General features: G+C 36.2%; 1 protein-coding gene across 5 annotated transcripts in view; it reads right to left on the reverse strand.

Moving 5' to 3' along the window:
* Positions 1-25,326, reverse strand: part of LOC102239966 (chromosome unknown open reading frame, human C15orf41) — a 217,715-nt gene that overhangs the window by 155,035 nt on the left and 37,354 nt on the right. For 4 of the 5 annotated variants that reach the window (XM_005879360.2, XM_014550313.1, XM_014550312.1 and 1 more), the window contains exons 2-3: positions 6,259-6,304; positions 5,303-5,367 (exon numbers count right to left, since the gene is read on the reverse strand). In XM_005879360.2, the coding sequence (XP_005879422.1) occupies positions 5,303-5,367; positions 6,259-6,304 (111 nt within the window). Of the gene's footprint in view, positions 1-5,302; positions 5,368-6,258; positions 6,305-23,106; positions 23,218-25,326 lie in introns of those variants that run through there. The other variant, XM_014550310.1, reaches the window with a different exon arrangement.

Here is a 25,326-nt window from a genome sequence, read left to right on the forward strand (position 1 = left end):
TTAAATGATTTTTACAGCCACATTGGGCAAGAAAATACAATTAAATATGGACATTTTCTGTATAGTGTACTGTTTAAGTGAATACTTGTTTGATAGTAAAAATCAAAGTCAACAGATGAGGTTTTACAAAAAATGCTAGAAGCAGATATTAAGTTACATTATTTCACAAGAATGCTTATAAAGATGTATAATTTTTCTATAAACCAAGTGGGGGGAAAAGCATATTTTTCAAGGTTGGGAGAGTGTCAGGATCATTACAACTTCAAAGCAATTCTAACAAGTCCATTTTTTAATATATTGAAGCCTTTCTTGAATAAACAGTTTAGGAATATAACTGGGAAATAAGTACTTTCAGAATCAAGGGCAGGGAGGCACGTGTGGTTTAAAGAATGATCTCGGGGGAAACAGGTCAGCTAGGAACCTCCCATCAGCTTACGGCATTTCCACTGTACTGACAGGCTGTGGCCAATAGGTTCAGCCAAGAAGACCAGCTCAACGTGTGCCATAACCACCAGAAGTGCACATTCATTAAGGGTTCAGATTCTGGGTCAGAGTCGTTAAGCCTGTACTGATACCAGGATATCTTTGTAACTTTCTACTCAACATTCATTTATCCCACAAAGATTGAGAGCTAACTACGCATGTGTTGGGCCTATTCTAGGTTATGAAGCAACAGCAGGGCACAAAACTCCCATGGCTCCAGGCATCACATGGATTACATTCCAGTGGGGAGACAATGAAAATACAGAGGCATAAGTACGTAATATAATGATATACACTACAACAAAATGATAAACACTACTTAGATGGGTGGGCCAGGAAGCCCATCTCGAAGGCAGTGACACTGAGTAGAGACCTGCAAGAAGGAAGGTGGCGAGCCATGGGAGGAAGCCTGTGCCCGGCAAAAGAACAGTATGTGCAAATGTTGGGAATGTGCTGGGGTTGTTCAAAGACCAGGAAAGGCTCTAGTGTGACCAGAGCAGAGCTTGTGAGAGGAGACTGGAAATAACAAGACAGGAGCTGGACCCCAGACCACTGCCTCGGCTAGAGAATTGTTGCTTTGAGTCCAAATTACATGGTTTCATGTAAACACTGCATCAATCATTATCCTGGGAATGACCAATGGAACATTTCTATTAAGTTTAAAGTAACACGAGATGGTCAAACAATCATAACTCTATTGATACAGTCTATATGATATTCGATGTATGTTCATATTTAATATAGTGGAAATTTCTAATTACGAGCTTAATAAAGCTTCCCAGTTGGTCACGTGGAGAAACCAAAGCCCAGGGTACTGATGAACGCTATCTGGGCTCTCTTAGCTGGCAGGCTGTGAAGTTTTGCAATGGAATCCTGATCAGCCAGGGTCTACTGGGGTGCCTTCATATGCTTAAAAGGATAGCACTGCTTCTGAATGTATTTATTCCCCAATCTATTGCCCAACTATATCCTGTAACACTTCAGAAAGTGCTAGGGAAAAGATGTTAAAATTAATTTGAAGTTTTATTTGTCCTTTCTGAGAACTTTGTCTCCCACATAAAGTGACAGATCATGTTTATGCATATTTTAGATATGCAATCAAAGCGGCATGCTAAATACAGAAAATATTCAGTGAGGACCCAGTCAGATATTCCTAATGCTACTCTTCTCTTCATCCTCAAAGCATCCCATGTAAACTTACACCACAGGCTTTTTCACATGGCTTCTTTCTCTCTCCAACTAGACTGCAAGCACCTTGGGGTAGGACTGCACAAATGAATGTTGAACCTTCATCCAACAGATCTTTAGCAAAGGTCTGAATTACACTTGGGATATAAGGATGTGATCCTGAACACTACATCCAGGTGACCTGAGCTATCTTCCTAATGCCTATTTGCAAATAAAAACGACATTGCACAGAAGATGTCTGTCACCCTTTAGCTTTGCCACAGGAGGACTAACAAGTAAATACCTTGTGGGTGACACCATCCTGAAAAGAGCTTCAGAGAAGGTCCATTTTATGTTTTTGAGTATGAAAGATATCTTAGCATCTAAGATTAAAATACTATATAAAATTTTAAATATAAGGCAAAGTTATTTGGTCTTCAAAATTTTCATAACTATAATGGTGAAACGTAAAAAACCTATTAATTGAATGAATAAATACAGCTAATAAAGCTGGCATACAGACAGTGTGTGTTGGGAGTAAGGACGCAATGAAAGAATATTTCTCAACTTCTCTATTGATGGGGACTTGCATTTCTGACCAATTTGTGAGTGTGTCTGTGTGTGTGCACACATTTTGTCAAGCATGTTTCTCGCTTGGAAATAAAATGCCATTAGTACAGTGGGAAAGAATAAAATTGTTTTTCAAAATAAACACTCAAGCTGTGACTATACATACACAACCTGAAGAACAGAAGAAATTTCATCAATAATTCAAAAGTCTGAGAAAACATTTTCTACTGACACTGGGATACTGTGAAGTTTCAGTTAACCATGATGGAATCGCATTGTAGATTATGAAGTTTTAAATACAGACTTCTAATTCTGAATTGTGATCCTCTCAATGCTAGCAAGAATGTGCAGACTCAGGAATTCTCTAAAATTGCTACCAGGAAACCATTGCAACCTTTCTAGACAATAATTTGGCAACATATAATAAAAGCTTTAAATGCTTGTTGTTTGCACCAGTAATTACAGATATAGAAATATTAAGAAACTAATCCAAAATACAAAGATCTATGCATCAAAATGTTTATCATAGTATTATTTATAGTATCAGAGCATTGGAAACATGTATGTTCAAAGGAGGAATAATTCAATAAATTATGATACTTTCATATGATGAAGTAATGCAATCAATAATACATTTACAAAAAGCTCTCTACAAAGTAATATTATGTCATATACATTTTCCAGGTGTAAAATTCAGGATTCACAATCACATATATAGTATGACCTCATCTAAGTAAAAAAGACTAGAATAAAAAATACCACCATGGCTATTATCTCTGGGTGCCACAATTATGGCCTATCATTTATTCCTTTTTTAAATCATCAAAAATGTGCTTAATTTTCACAATAAGTGAGTATTGCTTTTATAAAAGCAAAAAATCTAAAGAAATGGTTAACATCATCAAACCGCTAAACTGTGTTTTGATAGAGTACAATTTGCCTTTCTCCTAATCAGTTGGAAAACAAAAATCTTTCAAGGCCAGTTTACCTTAGAGAACACAGGGCCATTAGACCCGCACGTTTAGAACCAAGGCCTGTAAGGTCAATCCATCCGAGAGGTCACAACACGGCCTGCCTCCAAGCACAGTGCAGGGCAGACAGTCAGGGAGCAGCATGGGAAAGGGAGAAGCTAGTCAGACTGCTTTCCTATTGGTCTGTCTACTGCAGCCTGACTTCATGTTTTTGTTTGAGATTTTGTGTCTCCTCAAAATCACTGAGACTCTCACATTTCAATAAATGTGAAGAAATACAAACATATTTCTGTATTCTCATTATTACCCACTCAACTGTTCTTTGAGTAACCATTCAAAAAGGAAATATTTTTATTTCTGGCCTAAACTACACAGATAATCCAATAAAGTATGTTCATAGTTTAATAATTAAGTATACTTCTTCATGAAACTAATATTTTAGAAGGCAGCTCTTAGAGATCTTGGAAATCATCTATTGAAACAGCCTTTTTACAATGAGAGGGCGGATTATCAGAGGGCAGACCCACGGCCTCATGGTGGATCCCCAAATTCCTAGGAAACACTCCATGTTCCTTCACTTCAGTTAACAAAGGCTTTAGAATCTGAACATACTTTTTAATGATGGCCTAAGACTACAATTTTTACAAATAAGGATGTATTTTTCACACATAAATAACTTTTCAGTCTATCTTTGGAGGGTCTGAATACCAAAGCAATTGCTGGCTAGACAGGTTTTGAGCCATTCTTAATTTTATATGTATGACTTAGGTTGTGACTTTAATTTAAATGTTATTTTCACTAAGGAGATTATGACTTTTGAGTAAATCAATTCAAACTTTGCAAAGATCTGTTTACAGAGGAATTCTCCTAGACACAAAAGTTGTATGTATGTGTGTGTGTGTGCTCCCATATCTTTCTTTAACAGACACTACTACTGAAAACTGAATGAATATTTTATCACATACAGCATAGTGTATACTTTTTAAAAATTCTAACTTCAATAACTTTTCTCTCTAAAAACACTTATTGATTCTTAAAAAGCACGACACCAGTATTTTCTCTATATAGTAATTTCATTCATAAAATTTTCAGGCATAAAAATCATTCATCTAAAATTAGTACCACAGAAAGGTTGACCTGTCGATCTTAAGTGTAATAATTTAAGAGCATATTTCAAACAGTTTTCCTTTCCAATATGCCCTTAAAATATTAAAGAAACCAACAATTTCTAATGAAACCATTACCATTTACCATAATAAATTATTGTCATATTACAAAGCCAATAACATTTTTAAAAAGAGCTATTTAAAATATTCTGTTTTTTTTAGAATAGAATGTGAAAACTATTTCTAGTAAATTAAGCCAAAATTAAATATCCCATGGACACTATGGTGTTGATTTAATGCTCAATATTTTCATTTTAAAATATAAAACCCCTTTTAAAATGTCACAGTAGTACATAATGTGAAAACTATTTATAGTAAATTAAGCCAAAACTACATATCCCATGGACACTATGATGTTGATTTAATGCTCAATATTTTCATTTTTAAATATAAAACCCCTTTTAAAATGTCACAGTAGTACATTATTATATATCTATATATGTCCTTACTTAGTATATGTCTTTGTTTTTTTTCTTGGAATCACTAACCCAAAACTGATGATGCAAAATACAACTGCACCAAAATTCAATCTTATTGTTTAATATATTTTCAACTTGCAGATCTAAAGAAGTAAATGAAAATTAGTTTGAGAACTTTCATACATACATGTAGATATATGTATATATGAACATAGAGACCTATACAAGCCATGCACTTACAATAAGTTTCCAGTAGTCAACTGAGATTTCAAAATATTGTAACAATTTCCTACATAGTATGTATATACACACTTAATTGAGACAGTCTCACCATATTCTTTAAATCTATAAAACAGAGCATTTGAGAAATCCTTCAAAAATATATTTGAAGACTTAAATAACAGACTTAAAACAAAACACTTTCAAATGTTATATAGAAAATAGTATGAGTAATCTAATTTATTCATAATTATTATTACAATTGATAGGTACTACGATACCCTCTAGTGGGGCAGGCAGGTCATACCTCTGGTAATAACTTTCAATTGCTTCCGAAGTATGATGTTTGGCATGGGTTCTTTTAATATGTTTCTGAAACAAAACAGAGAAGATTTTTATGTTGTGTCACATATGAAGTTCAAGTACAAAAATGACATATTTCTTCATCCCAACGTCTAACACATAGGGCAAACTGAATAACAGCTTGGGGATTGTGGTGGTGGTGGTAGGTCATTTTTCCTTCTACTCCATGAACCCATGCATTTTAATCTCCATAGCTTGGCTGGGATGTCTTCAGACTGCACCACAAGGTACAGTATGTATGTAAAAGCCAACAGGGTCAGAGTAATTGAATCTAAATAAGTTTGCGTAGGGTGGCAGAGGGTAGAGAAAAACTTGTTCCCTTGAAAACCTTTGTATTAATTTTCCCTCAATTCAATTCCATCTAAGTCCTCTGCACTCTAGTTTTACAATCCAATTGCCATTTTTAACCAGGACGAACATTGCTTAAAAACAACTTATTTGAAAACTACAAAAAGTAATTCCATCGAGACTTGCCACTTGACTGACACCTGTCATCTCATGATAAATGACTCCATTTTCTGCCTCTCTTGCCTTCTGCCACTCCAGCAATGGTCATTTATCATCATCTCTGTCAGCAATGGAAAGCAGCACTGACAGTGCAAGTCAGCAAACATTTAGCACATGGAACCACGCAACACAGGGAAATTATTATTGTCAGAATAATAATGGTTTAGCATAATTTATTACAGGTCCACCAAATAAGCAAAGGCTAGATGTTATTAGACAGATGGATGGGTAGGCTTGGCAGGCCTCCACTGAGACGCAGGCGGTGCTTGATGTGGAAAGGAGAACATCCTCCAACCCAATCAGAGAGCTGGCAGTTCAATTACAAAGAAATAAAGGGACATTCATCATTCAATTAGGCACCTGTCAACCCTCACAAAGGAGAAAACTTCTAACCTGGTACTCCTGGGAGAAGATGCTCAGCAGAGTGGCCTGCGATTGACTGGAACAAATAAAAGAAGGACAAAGTTAATTACTGGAGTGCACGGCAAAGAAACAAAAGAGAAAGGAGCTTCAAAGGTAGGCCTGCTGCCCTGTAATCTAACAGAACATGAAAACAAGTGTGGAAAAGTTGTTCCAGATGAACACCTCAGACAAAGGCTTCCTGCTGCCGGGTCAAGGAGAGAGAAAACGGGAAAGGGGGAAACGTGACGGTCTCAAAGTCAAGTATCCTATGATGTGGATATTTTTTTAAACTTTAGAATGATTGTAAATCAAATCTGTAGCATGCAGACCAAAAGCAGGTTAAGTTTATTTCCCTTAATAAATGAGAGAGTTAAGCCCCACAAACAATAGGAAATGTGCAGAGCATTTGTTGGAAACATTCCGAAATTTGTTTTGTTAGCAGACAGGTATCCTCTTCTGTAGCTATTTCAGACTCAGGGGGAAAAACTTTGGTCTTCACGAGAAGTAGCACAGACCATTGGAACATTCCCACTGATACCGGCGTGCTTTGAAAATAGAAGTTTTCATGGCAGGAAGCTGAGGTCCTTGAAGTGAGTCATTCCCAAAGACTGTCATACGCCTTCTGCACCTAGACCCCATGCGATGTCAGACACCTGCCAATGAAGCAACCTGGAAAACATTCTTCCCAAGTGAGAGTTTTTTCCTCTCACAATTGTTAACATTTAAAAATGGAATGGAATATCTTTCTCTCTAAAAAAGCAATCAATGCCCCATTGCTACTCTTTTTGATTGCCCTCTGTAGATATAGCCACCTATCATATCTTGAAAACAATGAATTATCTTTGAAATGTTTTCCTACTAAATGCTATCTGAACAAATTTCAGGGTTAATAATTTGACTTTTACAGTATGCCAAAGCACTGTGAATAAGTAATTTTTTTCCTATTCAAGAATGAAACCTCTTGAGCTCATCATAGGTAATTTGGGGAGTGTAAAAAAAACAAAACAAAACCGATGACAGCATATTGCTTTTTTCACCGTCTCATTTTTTATCATTTTCTGCATTCCTTCATAGATTTGGCTTCTAACCGCTTTCCATTCTTATCAGATTACAAAAAGTGGGTTGAAAATAAAACCATAAATGTTTACTAAGGAAAACTGGTAATTACTAAAGGATGGTTTCAATAACTCAAAAGTACTGAGGAATTAGTGAATACAATTACAAATTCATTATAGTCCAATTTTTTCAATTTCCCTTTAAAAATGGAAACCACCTTTGAAAAAGTCAACTTTATATATAAAATCTTATTATGCCTGGCTTGCCTGAGTTTTGCATGCAAATTACAAACCCTAGTAGGGTTGCTGACGACTACCTTCTAAAACAAATAGTAAAATTACACCCAAATCTTTGTAAGCCACTGAATGTTAATACACTAGATATTTTTGTGCAATAAATGGAACCTCTCCTCATTGTAAAGCAAAACATATTTATGTTAACATAAATTTTTATGGTAGGCAGAATATCTGTCGCAATGTGTCAAAAATATGATGGAAAGAATGTGCTTGTAATGCTCAAGTTGGGGACCAATGACTAAAGAGGAAGAAACTAAACTGTGAATAAATTTTAAAAATGTAACTGTAGCTGCCCAGAATGGTAAGGTCAGATGAGATAATGTCTTTAGCCAGAAAAATGTCTTTAAACAGCTTAGAATTCAACTAAAACCCTGGAAAAAGACTAGGGAGCAACCCGTTCTCTCGATGGCCAAGAGGATTAGAGAGAAGGTCCCAGCTTACACTGGGAGTAAACCCTGGTTAGACCTAAAATGAGAAAATGAGTTAGTTCACATGGTAACAACAGACAGGCAGGCCTGGGTCCAAAATGCCTTGGGTTTGGTGGACTAGACAGAGCTGCAGAGAACTGCATGACCTCTGCAGTAGTTTGCCAGCCTCGCCTCTGCTTCTGTATGTGCTAAGCTTAGAGAAGAGGGTTCTGAACAGCCTCACATATAAAGAGCAGGAAAGTAGCTTTAGTAAAACTAAGACCTTGACTCCAGGGTATGTTATTTGCTTGTTTCTTCTAATGTGTTAATTCTGAGAAGGTCAATCTTGAATACCACCATCAGTCAGTCAGCAGTATTCACTAAGTATCCACAATGTCCTAAGGCCATGGGTATGGGGAACTAGGACATCAAAATAAATCATTAAATGAGGTGGACAGGAATTGACTTAGAAGAAACTTCCAAAGTATGTGTGCACACATTTCCCCCACCCCCACCCCCAATTAAAACACTGTCAGGTATTCATTTATTTTTTAGGGATCTGGTGAAGTAAATCATGCCCTGAACTTTCACATATTTCAAGATTGCACTGGCTTTGTAACATATATCCATCCATCACTTAGCATATAAATTTTCATAGTAAAAAATACAGTCACCTTAATTTGCACAAATATCCAATATATTATTAAAACTTCTTCAAAAACCAGCTTCGTGTTTTTTCCCATGCTACCCTCCCAGACGAAGTTCCTCCCCATGTCTGAGAAAGGAGCAATTGGGAGGAGCCGTAGATGGCTATGTAAGATCTTGCCAAGGGGTGACAAATGGCTCTATGGAGCAGCAGCAGCCATGTTGCAGCAATGAGAAAACAAGCACGAGGACAAAGCCCATAGGGGGGACGGTGGGACAGAAACTGAAAGAGCCCGGTCCTTGAGGAAGGACGCTGTTGAACTGCTCAAGAGACTACGAATTGAACTGACCAGCTCCATACTTCTTTTGAGTAATAATACATTTGTTTTAACCCTCAAAAACAAAGGAATAAAACTGCCCAGGTTCTATGTGCCCTGGTAAGAAGGTGCTCCATCAAGATGGCATGTTTTTGGAGGTAATACATGAAAGGGGTTGTCCATTTTTACACTTTCTAAATCTCTTCCTAGCTGGCAGCTACTATATTTGGCTTCCTTAAAATTGTTCCTCTATCACTGTGTCACTAAGTTGATATGCCTAGTGATCATAAATTGGTATGTGTGATTTTCCTGTACAGATTTTAAACATTGACGGTGTACTATTTAACATCATTTTACATTGCATTCAAGACACTTCAGATGCCAAATACGTAAAAACAGGCAAACACACACACACACATACACACACACAGTTCCCCATAAAATATTTAACTCAACATGTCCCCAAAGCCATCCAGCTAAGACAGTAACCTGAAGGATGTTAGAGAAAATGAGGGTTGGATGGGTGCAGCACAGACTAGGAGCAGAACTCAGCATACACTTAGCTGCAACATCCATAATGAAAGGCAAGTCATCATGCTCCCAGGTGAAGGCTTAAAACAAGTAAAGTCTTAAGGAAGAAGATACCACACATTTTATGTCCTTCCTCTTCCCAAGTACCAAACCTCTGAAAAGAACCATAAAGAAATAAAACCGTTATTTAATTTTCAAGCTCCTTTTGCTACAGAATCTAGGAAGCATAAATGTCTACACTCTAGTGCACTCAAAATTATCAGAGCAAAATGAGTATTATTTCTGGGACTTGGGGAGCAATAAACCAATTAAAAGGAGATAAGTCAGGATACTTCTACAAAGCATTAGGCTTGGAAACTTCACAATGACAAGGCACAAACACCCTCTCTAAATGTGTGAAAGAACACACGGGAACACTGGCTCTATGTGGCTTCTGATTCAGAGAACTAGTCAAGCAAGGTTTGCTATGAAAGTACATCCACCCTCCCTCACACACACCCTTCAAACACACACCTACATGCAAATTTGAAACACAGAGCCGTTCCCCCCTCAAAATCAAAACAGAATTCAATAAAAGAGCAAGAATTGGTAAAATACTACTAATTACTTTTTTTTTCAGGAACGTACAATGTGCAGTGGAAAGAATCTGGGAAATTACTGTGGAGAAAACAGGAAAAAGAGTTAAACTAAATTCAGGAAATAGAGAAAAACTTATCCATCATACTTCCCCTCCTCCATTCTTTTTTCTGATTTCTGACTTCATATTAAGGATCCAGAATACAGATTATGCCTAATCATAGCAAATATTCCCATAAATGATTACTAGTATATAGGTGAAAGCATTAAGTTTAGTAGTGAAAGTCTTAAAAGGTATACTTATATTGTATATAGGAAAAAAGTAGTTACTGTCCCAGGCACTTAATTAATTTGGCTGATAAGCTTAAGTCACATGCAAAACAGCTCTACAACAAAAGCCAAGATTTATATACTTGAGCACTTTATTTACCCTCAACAACCTTCTAAGATAGGTACTATTATTATCCTTATTTTAAAGATGGAGAAATGAAGGAATAAAAATTAAGTAAAATACACAATTAAAGAGCTAAGATTAGCAGTACAGCTAGAAATCATATCCAATTCCAAAACCCAAACTTTTAACCCCAGCGTTAACTTGCTTTGCTAAGAGTTCCCAGAAATTGGTTTTGCACATCATGTGTGCTAATACCCCCACTTGAGCATTTACATGTTATATTACACTCCAAATAACCCTGAAAGGTGAGCATTGTTGGGGTTTTGATAGAAAATTAAAGCCACAGGAGGTCTAGCATTTTAATCAAATTCCATGGTCTTAGACAATAATCCCTTTTCAAAAAAAAAAAAAAATCAAATTACAGTTTTCCTTTACTTAACTACATAAAAATGCTGTTCTTTTCTAGTGTGTTGAACAGTAAAGGAACTTCTGACTACAGGAAACAGTCATGGATTAAAAACTGTTGGGAAATTTCTATGATTCTCTCTGCAGCTAACGTATATATTTTGTTAACAGCCATATACCATTGCCTGGAGTGTCTCTACTAGTATGTGACTGCACATGTGTCTTTTGCTCAAATGCTATTTACTGCATATAAAGCAGCTTTAAAGCCTTCTCTGAACAGCACAGGTATAAACCCAATCAATCTCTATAGATGACAATATCTTCCATAGGTGTTAATTTTATTATAGAACTAGAGGCCCAGTGCACAAAAATTCATGCACTTGGGGGGTCCCTCAGCCCGGCCTGCACCTTCTCGCAGTCCGGGACCCCTCAGAGGATGTCCACCTGCCAGCTTAGGCCTGCTCCCAGGGGATTGGGCCTACAGTAAGCTTGCAGTCATCAGACTTCCTGGCAGCCCGGGAGCCCTCGGGGGATGTCCAACTAACAGTTCCCCACGGGGAACAGGCCTAAGCCATTAGTCGGACATCCTCCGTGCTGCCACAGAGGCGGGAGAGGCTCCTGCCACTGCTGCCACCACCACCGCTGTGCTGGCCAGTCATGAGCCAGCTTCTGGCTTAGCGGTGCTCCCCCTGTGGGAGCTCACTGATCACCAGGGGGCAGCTCCTATGTTAAGCGTCTGCCCTCTGGTGGCCAGTACCCATCATAGCGACTGGTCATTCCCGGTTGTTCTGCCATTAGGGTCAATTTGCATATTACCTTTTTTATTAAATAGGATATTTAATAGTTTTCTAGTTATAAAGTAATACAGGTTTTGCCCAAAATGCAGAGATGTTCACTGTTTGCATTATGGTGTATAGCAGGGGTCCTCAAACTACGGCTCGCGGGCCACATGCAAATACAAATATTATATTTGTTCCCGTTTTGTTTTTTTTACTTCAAAATAAGATATGTGCAGTGTGCATAGGAATTTGTTCATAGTTTTTTTTTTTAAACTATAGTCCGGCCCTCCAACGGTCTGAGGGACAGTGAACTGGACCCCTGTTTAAAAAGTTTGAGGACCCCTGGTGTATAGCCTTCCTTAGTTTTTACCCCATGTCTGGTGTGAGAACTGTGTGAATGTGTCCATAGACAAATATAAATTTTGTTAAATTGCAGTGTTTTAACATACTTTTTTATAATATATCTTTATTATATGATTTAACATTTATCCATACCTTTACATATTACTTTTTTCCAATTTTTATTGTGAATACGACACTTAAAAAAAAAGGGAACAAATATATAGCTGAATGAATACATATAAAGCAAGACCATGTAACCACTTGGTCTTATACTGCTGGCACCCCAAAAGAAACTCTCTCTGATCACCACCCTTCTCTCTCACAAATTAATCTGACCTTAATATTAACTGCTTTCTTGCTTTTCTTTATTGTTTTATCACCCTAATATGTATTCCTAAATTCCATAGGTTAGCTTTGTCTGCTTGTAAATCTCACATTAATGGCACCACACAGTGTGTGCTCTTTGGAATCTGGTTTCTTTCACTCAACAGTATGCCTATGAGAGTCACCCATGGTCATTTAAGTACAGTTATTTCATTTTCATTGCCATATAGTACACCATTGTATAAGTGCATGCCACATTTATCTATCCTATTGTTGATGAAACCTTGAACCCAATCTTTGGCTATAATGACAATGATGCTGCTGTGAACATTTCTGTATGTGTCTCTTGGTGCACATCTTATTTGAAAAAGATAGGTATAAATGTAGAAGTGGAGTTCCGGGTCATCCTGCATGCAAGTGTCTAGCTGCGCTATATACTGTCAAACAAATTTTCAAAATGTTATGAACAATTTTAAACTCCCATCAACACTAAAGGGGAGCTTCCATTGCTGTACAATCTCATCACAGTTTCTCTGAGTCCTCTGTTTGCATTTTCATGTTCTTTGTGGTACCATTTGAAGTGCAGAAGTTTTTTATTTTGAGAAAATCCAATACATCAATTAATGTTTACTACTGGTACTTTTTGTGTGTCTTTTCTAAGAAATCTTTACCAACAGTCATAAAGACATTTTCATACATTTTCTTCTAGAAGCTTAAGAATGTTAGATTTTATACGTTGGCTTATGATCTATCTTGAATTAATTTTGTGCAGTTTGTCACAGCTTGTTTTTGTTACTTTCACACAGATATTCACCTGACCACACATCATTTGCCCATTTAATTATCTTGGTGCCTTTAAGGAAACAAAATATCTGAGGGTCTATTTTGGAATTTTCTAATGTGTTGACCCCTAATTTATATGTTTTATCTTTGCACAGATATCACAATGTTTTGATTACTGTAGCTAAATCATGTACATTTAATGTAAGTACTGATATATGTAGATTTAAATGTGTCATCTTACTAAATGCTAATTGTCTTATCCACTGTACATTCCTTTTCTCTCTTTTTTTGTCTTCTCAATTAATTTAATACTTCTTTGTCATTATATTTTCCCTGGTAGCCTAAACATTTTACACTCTTCCTACCTAACCACAAGCCTCCTCAACTTATCAAAATTTATTTGTAATTGGGGATTAAGTGCTACCTGGAAAACACAAAAGTTTTACAACACTATGTAGAGTTATCCTCTCCTGACATATAGGATATTATTGATGTTGTTTTAATGCTGTGTATATCTTAAAATTCAAAAGACATTGCCATTGTTTTTACAGTTTCTATTCACTCTGATTTACCCACATGTGTATCATTTCATTGTCCTTCATTCTTTCCTTCTCTACTCTTCCATTTGGAATAACTCTCTTTTAAAATTCTGTCAGTGCAGATGTGTTGGTGATGTCAAATGCTGGCTCTTTTCAACGATAATGTATCTTATTTTTCTACTTGGTTTTAAGATGTTTTTAGTTTTAGTTTTTAGAGTTTTAATTCTGTAGTATTTAGTAAAACCCACTTAGAATTTGTTGGACTTCTTAAATATGTAGCTGGATACCATTCATCACTTGGAGGAATATTCTCAACCACTGTTTTTCAAACATTCCTCCCCTTCTCCTGAAACTCCAATTAGCCCTCCCTCCTATATCCTTTATTCCTCACACTCTCTTAATACATTCCACCTTTCTGTTATTCTATGTTCCAATCTGGGTATTTTCTTCTGACCTATCTTCCAGTTTGGTAATTCTCTCTTCAGTAATTTCTGTTTTGCTATAAAATATATCCATTGAGTTAAATCCCCCCAATTTCAGTTACTGTATTTTTCACTTATAGATTTTCTATTTGTTTCTTTTTAAAATAAGTTCCCTGCAGAATGTTTCAATCTTTTTTTTAGCATCTTCAATAAACTACAATTATAGAAGTTCTGTTTAGTACTTCCAATAACTAAGCTCCTTTGACTCTATTTCTACAGTTTCTATTGGCTCTCATTCACACTGTCATGTTTTCTTTTATGACTGTATATTATGTGACATATTACTTTAAAAGCGATTTATAAATAATTTGAAGACTAGAATGATGTTGTCTTTCTCCAAAGAGGCTTGTGGTTTGATTCTGAGAGCACTAGGAGTACAAAAGGTCCAATTTAGGAGGCCAATGAGGTAAACTTTAAGTTGAAATGCAGTAATGTAGACTGTTTATTTTAGTTCACATTTACTCGTGGGGCATAGTCCTTTAAGGTCCCACCTCAAATCAAAGCCTGGGATTTATAATAGCTCCCACCTTCAGGGGTCCTAATCTTTAAGCCTTGTCCTCTAGCCCTATAAAGCTGTCAAAAGTTCTACTCAGGACTTGGTTGGACTACAACTGATAAAAGGGTAATTAAATTATAATTCAATAATTAAAAAGTTAGTTCTGCAAAACCTTTATTTTCAGAAATTAAAAAAATACATTCCTAACTAACTCCTAAAGAAGAAATCATGATGGGAATAACAAAAATATGCAATATTAAGCAATGATAGTGGTGTGTATAAATAGTTGTAGAAAATTATTGCACTAATTGGATAGTAGAAGAAATGAGAAAGGAATTTATTTTATTCTAGAAGGTTCTAGCAAACTGGAGATCCTAATACACAAAATAAAACAGAAAAAGAAATAAGAGAATCAAGAATAAGTAAAACCCTCCTTGTTTGTAGATGAGATGGCTTTCTATATAGAAAAAACAACAACAAAAGAATCTACAAACTATAAAACCTAATAAGAGGTATCAGAAAGGTAACTGGAATAAAAGTAATATAAAAATAAATAAATAGAATTCTTAAAAGTTAATAGTATTCAATTAGAAAATGGAATAGAAAATAGATCTCATTCACAATAATAAATACCATAAAGTACTTAGAAATATACTTCACAAAAAAGTGTAAAACCTTTGAAGAAAATTATAAAACATTACTAAAGAGCATAAAAAAGTTCCTGACTAAATGTAAAGATATTTTTAGAAAGAAAGTATCATGGGTGGAAAGATAGTATAAATAAAATAGTCAATTCTCTATATATCAATCAATGTTAATAAAAATCCAATGAAACTTAAAACACAGTTTTATGGTAGAAACTGATAAACTTATCTTAAAATCCATTAAGAATGCATGGTCATGAATAGTTAATATGCTCTGAAACAAAGTAGGGAACTTACTCTAACAGATATCAACATGGATACATTTCAAAAATATAGTATTTACCAAAAAATAAAATAAATAAAAGCATGTTACAGAATTCTAAATACATATGATACCACTTAAATAGAGTATAAAACAGCAAAATATAATTACCTTTCTTTCATATACATATATGGGTATATTAAAAACAACAACACATGAGGCTAATTAGCACTAAACTTAAGACAATGGTTACCTCAAGTAAAGGAGAAAAGGAAAGAAATCAGGGAAAGTGCTTTCAAATAATAAATAAATAAAAATCTGAAGGAGAAAAGGATTGTAAAATGGTGTCTGAATATTTCATTTCTATGAAGTTTAAAAAGCATCTGAAGCAAATATAAACAGAGGTGGATTCATAGAGTCCATTACATTATTCTCTATTCTTTTCTCTGTGTGTGCTATATTTCATAATAAAAATAAGAAAAAAATCAAAGAGGAGTTGGATAAATTTGTCTTTAAGTCTTTTCTGCTCTGAGTCTCACCCTATCATAAGTGTTCTGATTTAATTAGTCTTAAGTACCTACACTTCTCTCCTTTCTAATTAAATTTATGTATTAACTTTTAAGAACTAGCACAATGAAAATCAGATAAAGACTAAGAAGCCTGGGTGACAGACACTTCATTTCGCTTGCAAGACCAGATATCTGGTCATTTTCTCTAAAGCAATCCCTCTAACTTCAACAATATATAAATAGCAAATACATTTTATAAAAATGTTCACCAATTCCTTCTTCCTACAGTGATTTTTTTCTTTGTTTAATAAATCGGATTATAAGAGATCTTTATATTAGGTTTATAGTAATTTCACTGAGTACCAGAGAGAGAAAGCACAAGAAAAGTTAACAGATAACAATATCCTGTATGTAAAGGTATTTACAACTTTTCCCTTGCTGGTGAAAATTCAACTTTCTTCCAACTCTGCATAGAGTATTAGCTAGTATATCTTCCATTATTTCCTCCCTCCGGCTATTACTCATTTATTTCCAAACACACTTCTGTCTTCCTAAGTCAAAACCTGCCTACCTTTCAAAGTATTGTCCATCACTATTTCTCTTCATTACCGAATGTCTTTGAAGGTCTTTGGTTCCATAAATCCTATACAGCAAACCCCGAAGACAGACTTATCTTAGCTGAACACATTCAAACATTTTGCACCTTTGACTACCCTTCTTTCCTTGAAAATCTTTCCTCTTATGAATTCCAGGGCACTATTTTCTAATCTCTCCTCCTACTCTGTTAACCACTTATCTTTCTCCTTAGCTGCTTGAACTCTTCCCTGAAATTTCCCAGGGAGGTGTCCTCAACCTTCTTTTCTTTTCACCTTATATGTCCATATAGGTGACAGCACACCCTGTTGTTTTCCCAATAACTACTTGTGTAACTCCAAAACATACATACATACATACATACACACACACACACACACACACACACACATGCACACACAGATATTTTTTTTTTCTTTTCCAGCCTCAGCTCTACTCAGATTCACAGTCTCAATTTTGTAACTACTTATGGGACTTTTCACCTATTTGACCATAAGTATGCTAAAGACAAATTTACCACCACCTTCCTTTCCCGCCAAAGTGTTTTATACCCAACCTCCATTAAAGCAACCATTTCCATAAACACAGCTGCTAGAGCTAGAAATCTGAGTCATTCTTGATTCTTTCCTCCCCACACCTGAAACATCTAAAAAGTCACCAAGTCTCATTAATTCTACCATCAAAAGTTTTTCACATTTTTCCTACTCCCCTCTACTACTAAATAGTGTCCTGATTCACTTCCCTTGCTTCATATCTCTATACCCTTTAATCCAATCTCCAATTTACCAACAACACTTCTAAAATACACATCTGATTACGTTACCACGTTGGCTTGAAAATCCCGGGAGGTGTCTATTACCTATACAATGAAGTTCAAACTCAAAGCACTTGAGACTTTGGCTTCAGTCATCTTCTTTTTGCCTCCCACAACTCTTTCCCACCTTCAATCCCCCAAGCATTTTATACTTTAATCTCATCACATCACCATAAATTACTGTTTTTTTTCTGGAATCTAGAATGTTCTTAGAGCCTCCTTATTCTACTTGGAGAACTTCTCTTTAGGGAAATAATTGGACTTGGGATCCTATACCATGCTATCACCATTAAATCAAGTTATTTTAGTAAGAGAACTATTTCAAGAGATGAGATATTAGAGGATTTTTAGATCAAGCCGAAGTCTTTCATTTTAAAAATAACAAAACTAAAGGTCATAGAAATGAAATGATTTGTCCAAGGTTACACAAAGCGTTATTTTATACCAGGTACAGGTATATATAAAAGAAATAAGTTGTGCTATAAGCAGGGCTTACTGGAATAATTGTCAGGTCATCTCTACAGGTGGGAATATTGCATATTTTAATAGTTTTATTATTCTAATAATCATAATGTATCAATGACCAATGTGTATAAATTAAACCATAAATACAAATATAAAAGTAAAATATCCTAGAACGTAAGTTATATCACCAATAGATCCCAAACCCACAAGTTCCCACTTCTTACCACCCAAAGATGCAATGAATGAGAGATCAAAATTTTCCTCTGTGACAGTTCTTTTTCTACTATAAATGCAAAATTTTAAATATGACCTCTCAATATAAAAAGTGATTATTTTTCCAGGTAAATGTGTTCTTTCATCTGATTTAGGACCATCTTAGTTCTTCAGAACCTAGTTTTCTCTTACAAATTTCTGACAGGCATCCTTATGTATTCTACAATTATTTTTAAACAATAGGGAGCATCAAAAGTCGTGCTGTTAAGGAACTACCTTTGAGAACTACTGTCTTTATTCTTGGGGTACTTAACCATTTGTACGCCATAAGTGTCTATAGACGCAAGCAGCAGACCTTTTTAAATTAAATTCAAAATATTGTGGCAGTCAACTGGTTAAAATCCAATTAGAAAAATCACTTAATATTTCAAAGACTCAGTTTTACCGTTTGTACCTAGATTCATGACTGTAGAATCCATTTTCTTTTCTTTTTTTGTGAAAAAATTGGAACCTTCATTTATTGTTGGTAGGGTTATAAATTGGTACAACTGCTTTGGAAAACAATTAGACCGGTCCTCAAAAAGTTAAGCATAGAGGTCCCATATGATCCAGCAATGTAGAATCCATTTTCATCTTAAAAGTTCTATGATTTTTATCAATTTCACATCTCAAAGATTTAGATTAAATTTCTCTCTGCATACAGCCCTAAAACTTTCAAGTACGTATAGTGTATCAGGAAACTGCCTTGGTCCTAATAATAATGACTTGTAATCATGTTGACACTGGGCATTTCTGTGTGGGCCTAACAGCAGGTCTATTCTAGGTCAATAGCTATAGTGATTGAATTGTTTATTAAGACTTCTAGGCATTTAAAGTAATCAGACCACAGGGTGAGAACATGAAGGAAAATAATTAACTCCTTTCATTCACCATTGATTATAAGATACCACTTTCCCCAACAGAGGTTAAATAATCACCTCATGGTGTTACACACACCATAACTACTTCACTGCTAAAAATTACCTTATTTTTTATGCAAAACTGAACACAGATATTTAACAAAAGAACCACCAGATATTTACCTGAATAATTTATTTAAAAATATATTTATATATATTATATTCAACCTCACAATTCTTCAAGTATTAAAAGAGTCTTTTTATGAGAAGGTATCTGACTTGAACCAGGTAATCCCAAGAAAAGAGACAAGTAGGTAGGTCATGAGGACCATAAAGGCGCCCACCTCTTTGCAGCAACTTCAAACTTATTTGTTTGACTCTCAATGCTTCTATCACGGTGGCCAATGTTAAGGAAAATAGAGACACTCCTCATCCTTAAAATGCATTTAATTTTAGAAGGGCACATGTCAAAATGGTTAACTATACAAAATGAGGCACTAAAGAACAATGGTTATCCATTTTCATTAAAGTGACAAAATCACTTTTCTAACAAACAATGTTCAGCGTAATTTAATAGACAACCCATTATATTATTACAATGGATGGAATGAGATAACTTTTACCACTAACCAATAAGCATTCTCCTCCTACTCCATGATAGCATTTGCTTTTTCTTCTGCAAAAGCCTTAGACCTAAAATAGCACCAAATAACATTGTTCACTTTTCCTCAGTAATATTCAGAGCTAAAAGCATTACCAATTCTGATCTCCCTCAGACAGTTTTCTTGAAACAACAGCTTGTCAAACCAAATAAATTACTTTTACTTTATCTTAAAAGTAAAAATTTATTAAACATCCTACTATAGGCAAATACTTTAGTTTTCTAAGATGCTGTAACAAATTACAATGTGTTTGGAAAAGGGACCTTTGGGAGGTAATCAGGGTTAGATTGGGTCACAAGGGAAGAACCCTCATGATAGGATTAGTTGCTTTAGAAGAAGAAAGAGATCATTCTGAGTGCATGCACCAAGGAAAGGCCAAGTGAGGACATAGTGAGGTGCCGTCTGCAAGCCCGGAAGAGTGTCCTCACCAGGACCTGACCATGCTAGCAACCTGATCTCAAACTCTCTAGACCTCTGGGAAAATAAATGTCTATTGTTTAAGCCATCAGTCTATGGTATTTTGTTATGGCAGCCCCAAAATGAACTAGACACTTAGGTCCACTCACAGTAGGCCACACTTTGAGTCACTAGTGTCTTCAATATTCCCAGCTAGACAGCCAATTCTCCAAGTTTTAGGGATGGGTTAAGCTCTCTCTTGAGTTCTTTTTTAACTGTCTCTTTCTTGGGCATAGATTCTAAAAACTTCCACAGAAAACTAAATTTGTGCCTGTATCAGCTTACTTATTCCACATACTGAGTTTTATGAAGCATTCTGATCTTACTCACTGGTGTCCATTTCTTCCCCCCTCTGGATTTCAAATATTTTCTGGTTTTGTTTATACAGAGAATGTCTGAGTAATAATCTTTTCTCAGGGAATTCCTCGGTTTCTGAAATCCTGCTAGAATACCAAGTCATTCTGCCCCTCTACCTCTTCATAAATGAATGAATGAACATCTACAGACTAATTTAATTCTATAATCATAATGCTGCTAGTCTATGTCTAATAAGCACAATTACTTTTCAACCTTTTCACAGTAAAAAGTTTAGAATATTGTACAAAACCACTTAAACATTTCCTTACTCCATTTCTGTACAAAATATGTGTTCTGCCCTCCTAATCTTTCTTAATTTAATAGGTCACAGAGACCTTATAAAGAGAACAGTAAAAATGATTGGCCAGATTCACTTTCTAATTGTTGTAATTTATAAAAATCGAACTACCATCTCAACTGCTTTCTTCCCAAATAAATTTTCAGTTTTATTAACATAATAGTACTAATAATCTCATACTCTTTCCGTGTCTTTTATCCCCTACACCCAAACTCCAATTGCCAAACTTATGCTTTTCATTTAAGAATTTAACAAGGAAATGCAGGAATTGGCATAAAACTAAGTTCCTGAATACTTAGTGCTTTTACATAGCCTCATAGTGTTCTTATGAGGTCAAACTATTTGAAGCTTCAGATACTATTTTTTCCCTACTACATTAGTTTGAAAACACTGTAGAACTTCAATCTTCTCTAAAAACATCATCATCATGTGGACTATAATTATTCTACAACCACCCCACTTTAATAATAAATGCTAAGAATATTAAAACAACAAAAGGAATGCCTTAAAATGCATTAAGCTCTTCTCTTATTAAACACAAAATCTTAACTCTCACCACAGCCTTTTATCCTTAATTCACAATCAAATCCATTTGGCAGTTAATCTCAGCACTTATTGTCACTCATTCCAATAAAACCAATCTTAAATGGTGGTGAATGCCTTCCCTACTTCTCTGTGTGTCCTAAGGAAAACCCAGAGGATGAGCAGATATGGAGTACAGTCACTAAGTTTATGCACAACACAATTATGCTTTGTTATACACCAACTTTTGCCAGAACATCCAACTTGTAACTTTTCTCCATTTCTGTTGAACTCCTTCAGTCTAATAAAAAGTAGGCAACTCAACAAATAACTACTGTCATGGTGGTCATGGTGATGACGACAACAAATATAGCAACACTGGTAGACAGTTTCTTGAGTACCAGGTACCATTTTACCTAACTGCCAACACTGTAAAAATAAAAGCAGTAGTAGTATTTAAGAAACAGGCAAAGGTGGAAGTATCTTATCTGAATTAACATAATAGTACTAATATTAGTACTAATAGCCAGCATGTGAACATAGGCAGTTTTGGCCTCAACCCTTACATAATACTTGGATTTTAGCATCCAAGTGATAAAATTACCTTCAAAAATTTGTACTCCAACATCACTAGGTTATTAGTTGCCATTCCCTGCCAATCTACTCAATCGAGTGTCAACGCAAAGGGAAGTTACTCTAGACTTTTAGAAAGCTCATGGCATCTCCCACAGAACCAGAAAGTCAGGCTCAGAAGCTTCATAACCAAGAAGAATGCCCAAACCCCTAGACAGGAGTATTCCCATCAGATACCACTGCCACCTCCCTGCCCAGAGTGCTGAGAGTTCCACCACTGGGGCCTCCTTAAAAAAAGAGAATGGATCCTGCACACAAAGGCTTCTACCTTCTCACCATTCAAGTTCATCTTTACAGATCTGATTCATCACCCAGTGAAGTTAATGTGCAACTGCTGGCTGTAAATGAGTATATTTTTAGCTCTAATTTGAAGTAAAATATGTATATAGTTATATTTACACTATGTTTATCATTACAATTTTAAGTAAGCATGTTTTCAAGGTCTATAAAAGAAAGCAGATTAAAAAACTGTGTAAGAGTCTGGAGTTACAGGTGATTTATTTATTCTTTTTTTCTGATTTTAATATTATTTATGAGAAGAAATAAAAATGCAGCCCAACTGGTGTGGCTCAGCAGTTGAGTGTCGACCCAAGAGGTCGCTGATTTAATTCCCAGTCAGGGCACATGCCCTGATTTCAGGCTAGATCCCCCCGGGGGGGGGGGGGGGGGCGGGGGGCAGTGGGACCTCACAGCCCGGCTCCCATCCAGCATCACCAGGGCCCACCCAGTTCTTCCTCTCTCTCTAAAAATCAACAAAAATATATTTGGAAAAAAAAGAAATAAAAATTCAGAGGAGAAAATATACCTTTTTGCTGTCATATATATTCTATGACTTGATTTCATTATGCACCTAAAAAATACCACCCAACTAAAAAAGACAATGGCAGGTGCCCTTTATTCTATAGAACTGAAGCTCGCATTTCATTCGATTCCCCCCAAATCTGGACATGTCTAGTGCATCAGTAGCTCCAAAGAATTGTGTCTCACCTATTTGGAAAGATTTTGATATAAGAAACTTAAATTCTCTTCTCAGTATCAAAATGACTTCCCAAGGCTCGCACTCCCTCCCTAGATCAGAGGGAGCTGGAAAGGCTGCCTTCCCTGATACAAACCCTGAGGTAACTCAAGGCAGGACTCACCTGGAGATGTGCTCACTGCGCCTGCTAGAAGCACCAGGCTCTGCCCGGTACCTTCTGGAGCTACTTGACCTCATCCTGAAGTCTTCTCATGACTCCCAGACCAACCTGAACCTCAGGGAGGACAAATGTGAGTAGCTTTGGCCAAACACTCCAGTGCCCGAGATTAAGTCCTGTTTGCTGTCACACTGGCTTCTCTTATTTCTTCCAACTCGGCCCCAAGGCTGCTGATGTAAAATATGATTCTGAGATTTTTATGTAATGGGGATATTGTCTTTACAAACCCAGCTTGTATTACAGATACTGGAGAATCTGTTACTGCCAGGAGATCAAGCCCCATGCTCAAGGCCAGCCCGACTGCTGGGCCCGGCTCCCCATGACAGAGCTCCCACAATTGCCTCCTCTACTCTCCTCCTCCTCCTCCTCCTCCTCCTCTTCCTCCTCAGCCTCCAAAACACTTGCTTTGGTTTCCTCCCACCCTGGTCCATGCCAGTTAAGGGGAGAGAGGGAAGTCTACAGGCAGGTCCAATGGTCCTCACCCCTACCACAAGCCCACTCCCTGCCAATGAAGGAAACTAGATCCCACCAGCTTTGCCCTACCTGTGATAGTAAAAATGCTGGAAAGTCTATTTTGAATATAAACTCTTCAGTTCCAAGATACAGACATCAAGGAACACACTGAGATCTATTTTTAAGCATACGCACCCTAAAAGGATCAAATGCAGGTGAGACCGAATGCGGGTGAGACTATGATGAAAGGAACAAACATCCCACTTTAAAAAGTTTTTCCCTCCAAGTTTCCCCACACATAAAATTCTAACCACTTATGAGTAGTCGTCATTTCAATGAATTGTGTCAAATGAAAAGGGGAAAAGAAAGATACATTCACCATGAGGCTAATTTATGGTCTCACTAAATCCAGCAGACTGAAGGGTTTCATTTAGTCTATCATGAATTCTGAGACCAAAGCAATTCTATTAAAAGCCCTTGCGGGGGGAGGGGGGGGCAAGAAAGATAAAAAGACAGAGAAAGAGAGAGAGAGAGAGAAAGAAAGGTCAGCCAACAAAAACTTTCCCTAAATATTGTAATTATATCAATACTATCCTTTCCAGTTTTGCAAAGCTAATATCAAGGAATTTGTCCCTCTAAGTAGGAGACCAACAAAATTATTGTATAAATAATGTTTTAAGAAATTAAAACAATAAAATAGGTATAATACCTTATAATTTCATATACATTATATTCTCAAAACAATACTGAGTATCAGTTGAAAAGACTGCTTTCTACCTGCAGATTAGAAAATGTATGCTTAGAAAAAAGTACCAAAACATGTGCAGAGGCATCCAGCTCCTAAAGGAGAGAGCCTCTCAAAGCTCAATTCTGGGGCTCCCGGTCCTGAGAGCCAGCTACCCCAGCTCACCTGTCCACCGTGACGAAGATGGGGCTTCTCCTCCTCACGGCTCAGAGGGCGGCAGCTGCATTCCAGACAATGAGATGAAGAAAGACTCTTGATCGTACTGCCTACATTTTCCTGTACAGACATTCATTTTCCTTTTCTGATAGCTTGTCTCCCTATTCTCTCACTGGTCCAATATTAGGCTCCACTAAAATCCACTGCAAAGGCAAATATTCTCCTTCAGAATTGTTTTTAGAATAAAAATAGGGAGGATACCTGGGAATTCCCATAATAATTACATTAAAACGGATTGTACCAGAATACTGACAATTAGACAATGTCCCAAGAAGAAAACCAGAGGGAAAACATGTGGCTTCCAACCAAAAACAAACAAACAAAAGACCCAGCTGAGGAATCCTGTGTTCTTTAAAAAAAAAAAAATCTTAATTTTAAGCATTAAAAAACATACCTAGAAGGATTTTGCATTGGCTGTTGGAGACTGGCACTGATGTTTTAAGGGCTCTCAATAAAATTGCTTTGGTCTAAGAGTTTGTGAAACCCTTCAGACTTGTGGATTTAGTGAGCCCATAAATAAGACTCATGTTTAATTTTAATTTAAAGTGTTCTTCCTTTCTTCATTTGCTTTTTTCATTAGCCTCGGAGTTCTTTAAGGCAGGGGCTCCTTTTGCCTTTATATATATTTTTTTAATTTTACATCATCAACATTTAGCACAGAACCTTGCACAGAGCAGTCTTTCAAATGATGGCTTAAATAAAGGATAATCCTCCTCCTCCCCCCATTCCTTAGTATGCACACACCTCATACC

Source organism: Myotis brandtii, unplaced genomic scaffold, assembly GCF_000412655.1.
Source record: "Myotis brandtii unplaced genomic scaffold, ASM41265v1 scaffold596, whole genome shotgun sequence".
In the NCBI taxonomy this organism is placed as follows: domain Eukaryota; kingdom Metazoa; phylum Chordata; class Mammalia; order Chiroptera; family Vespertilionidae; genus Myotis; species Myotis brandtii.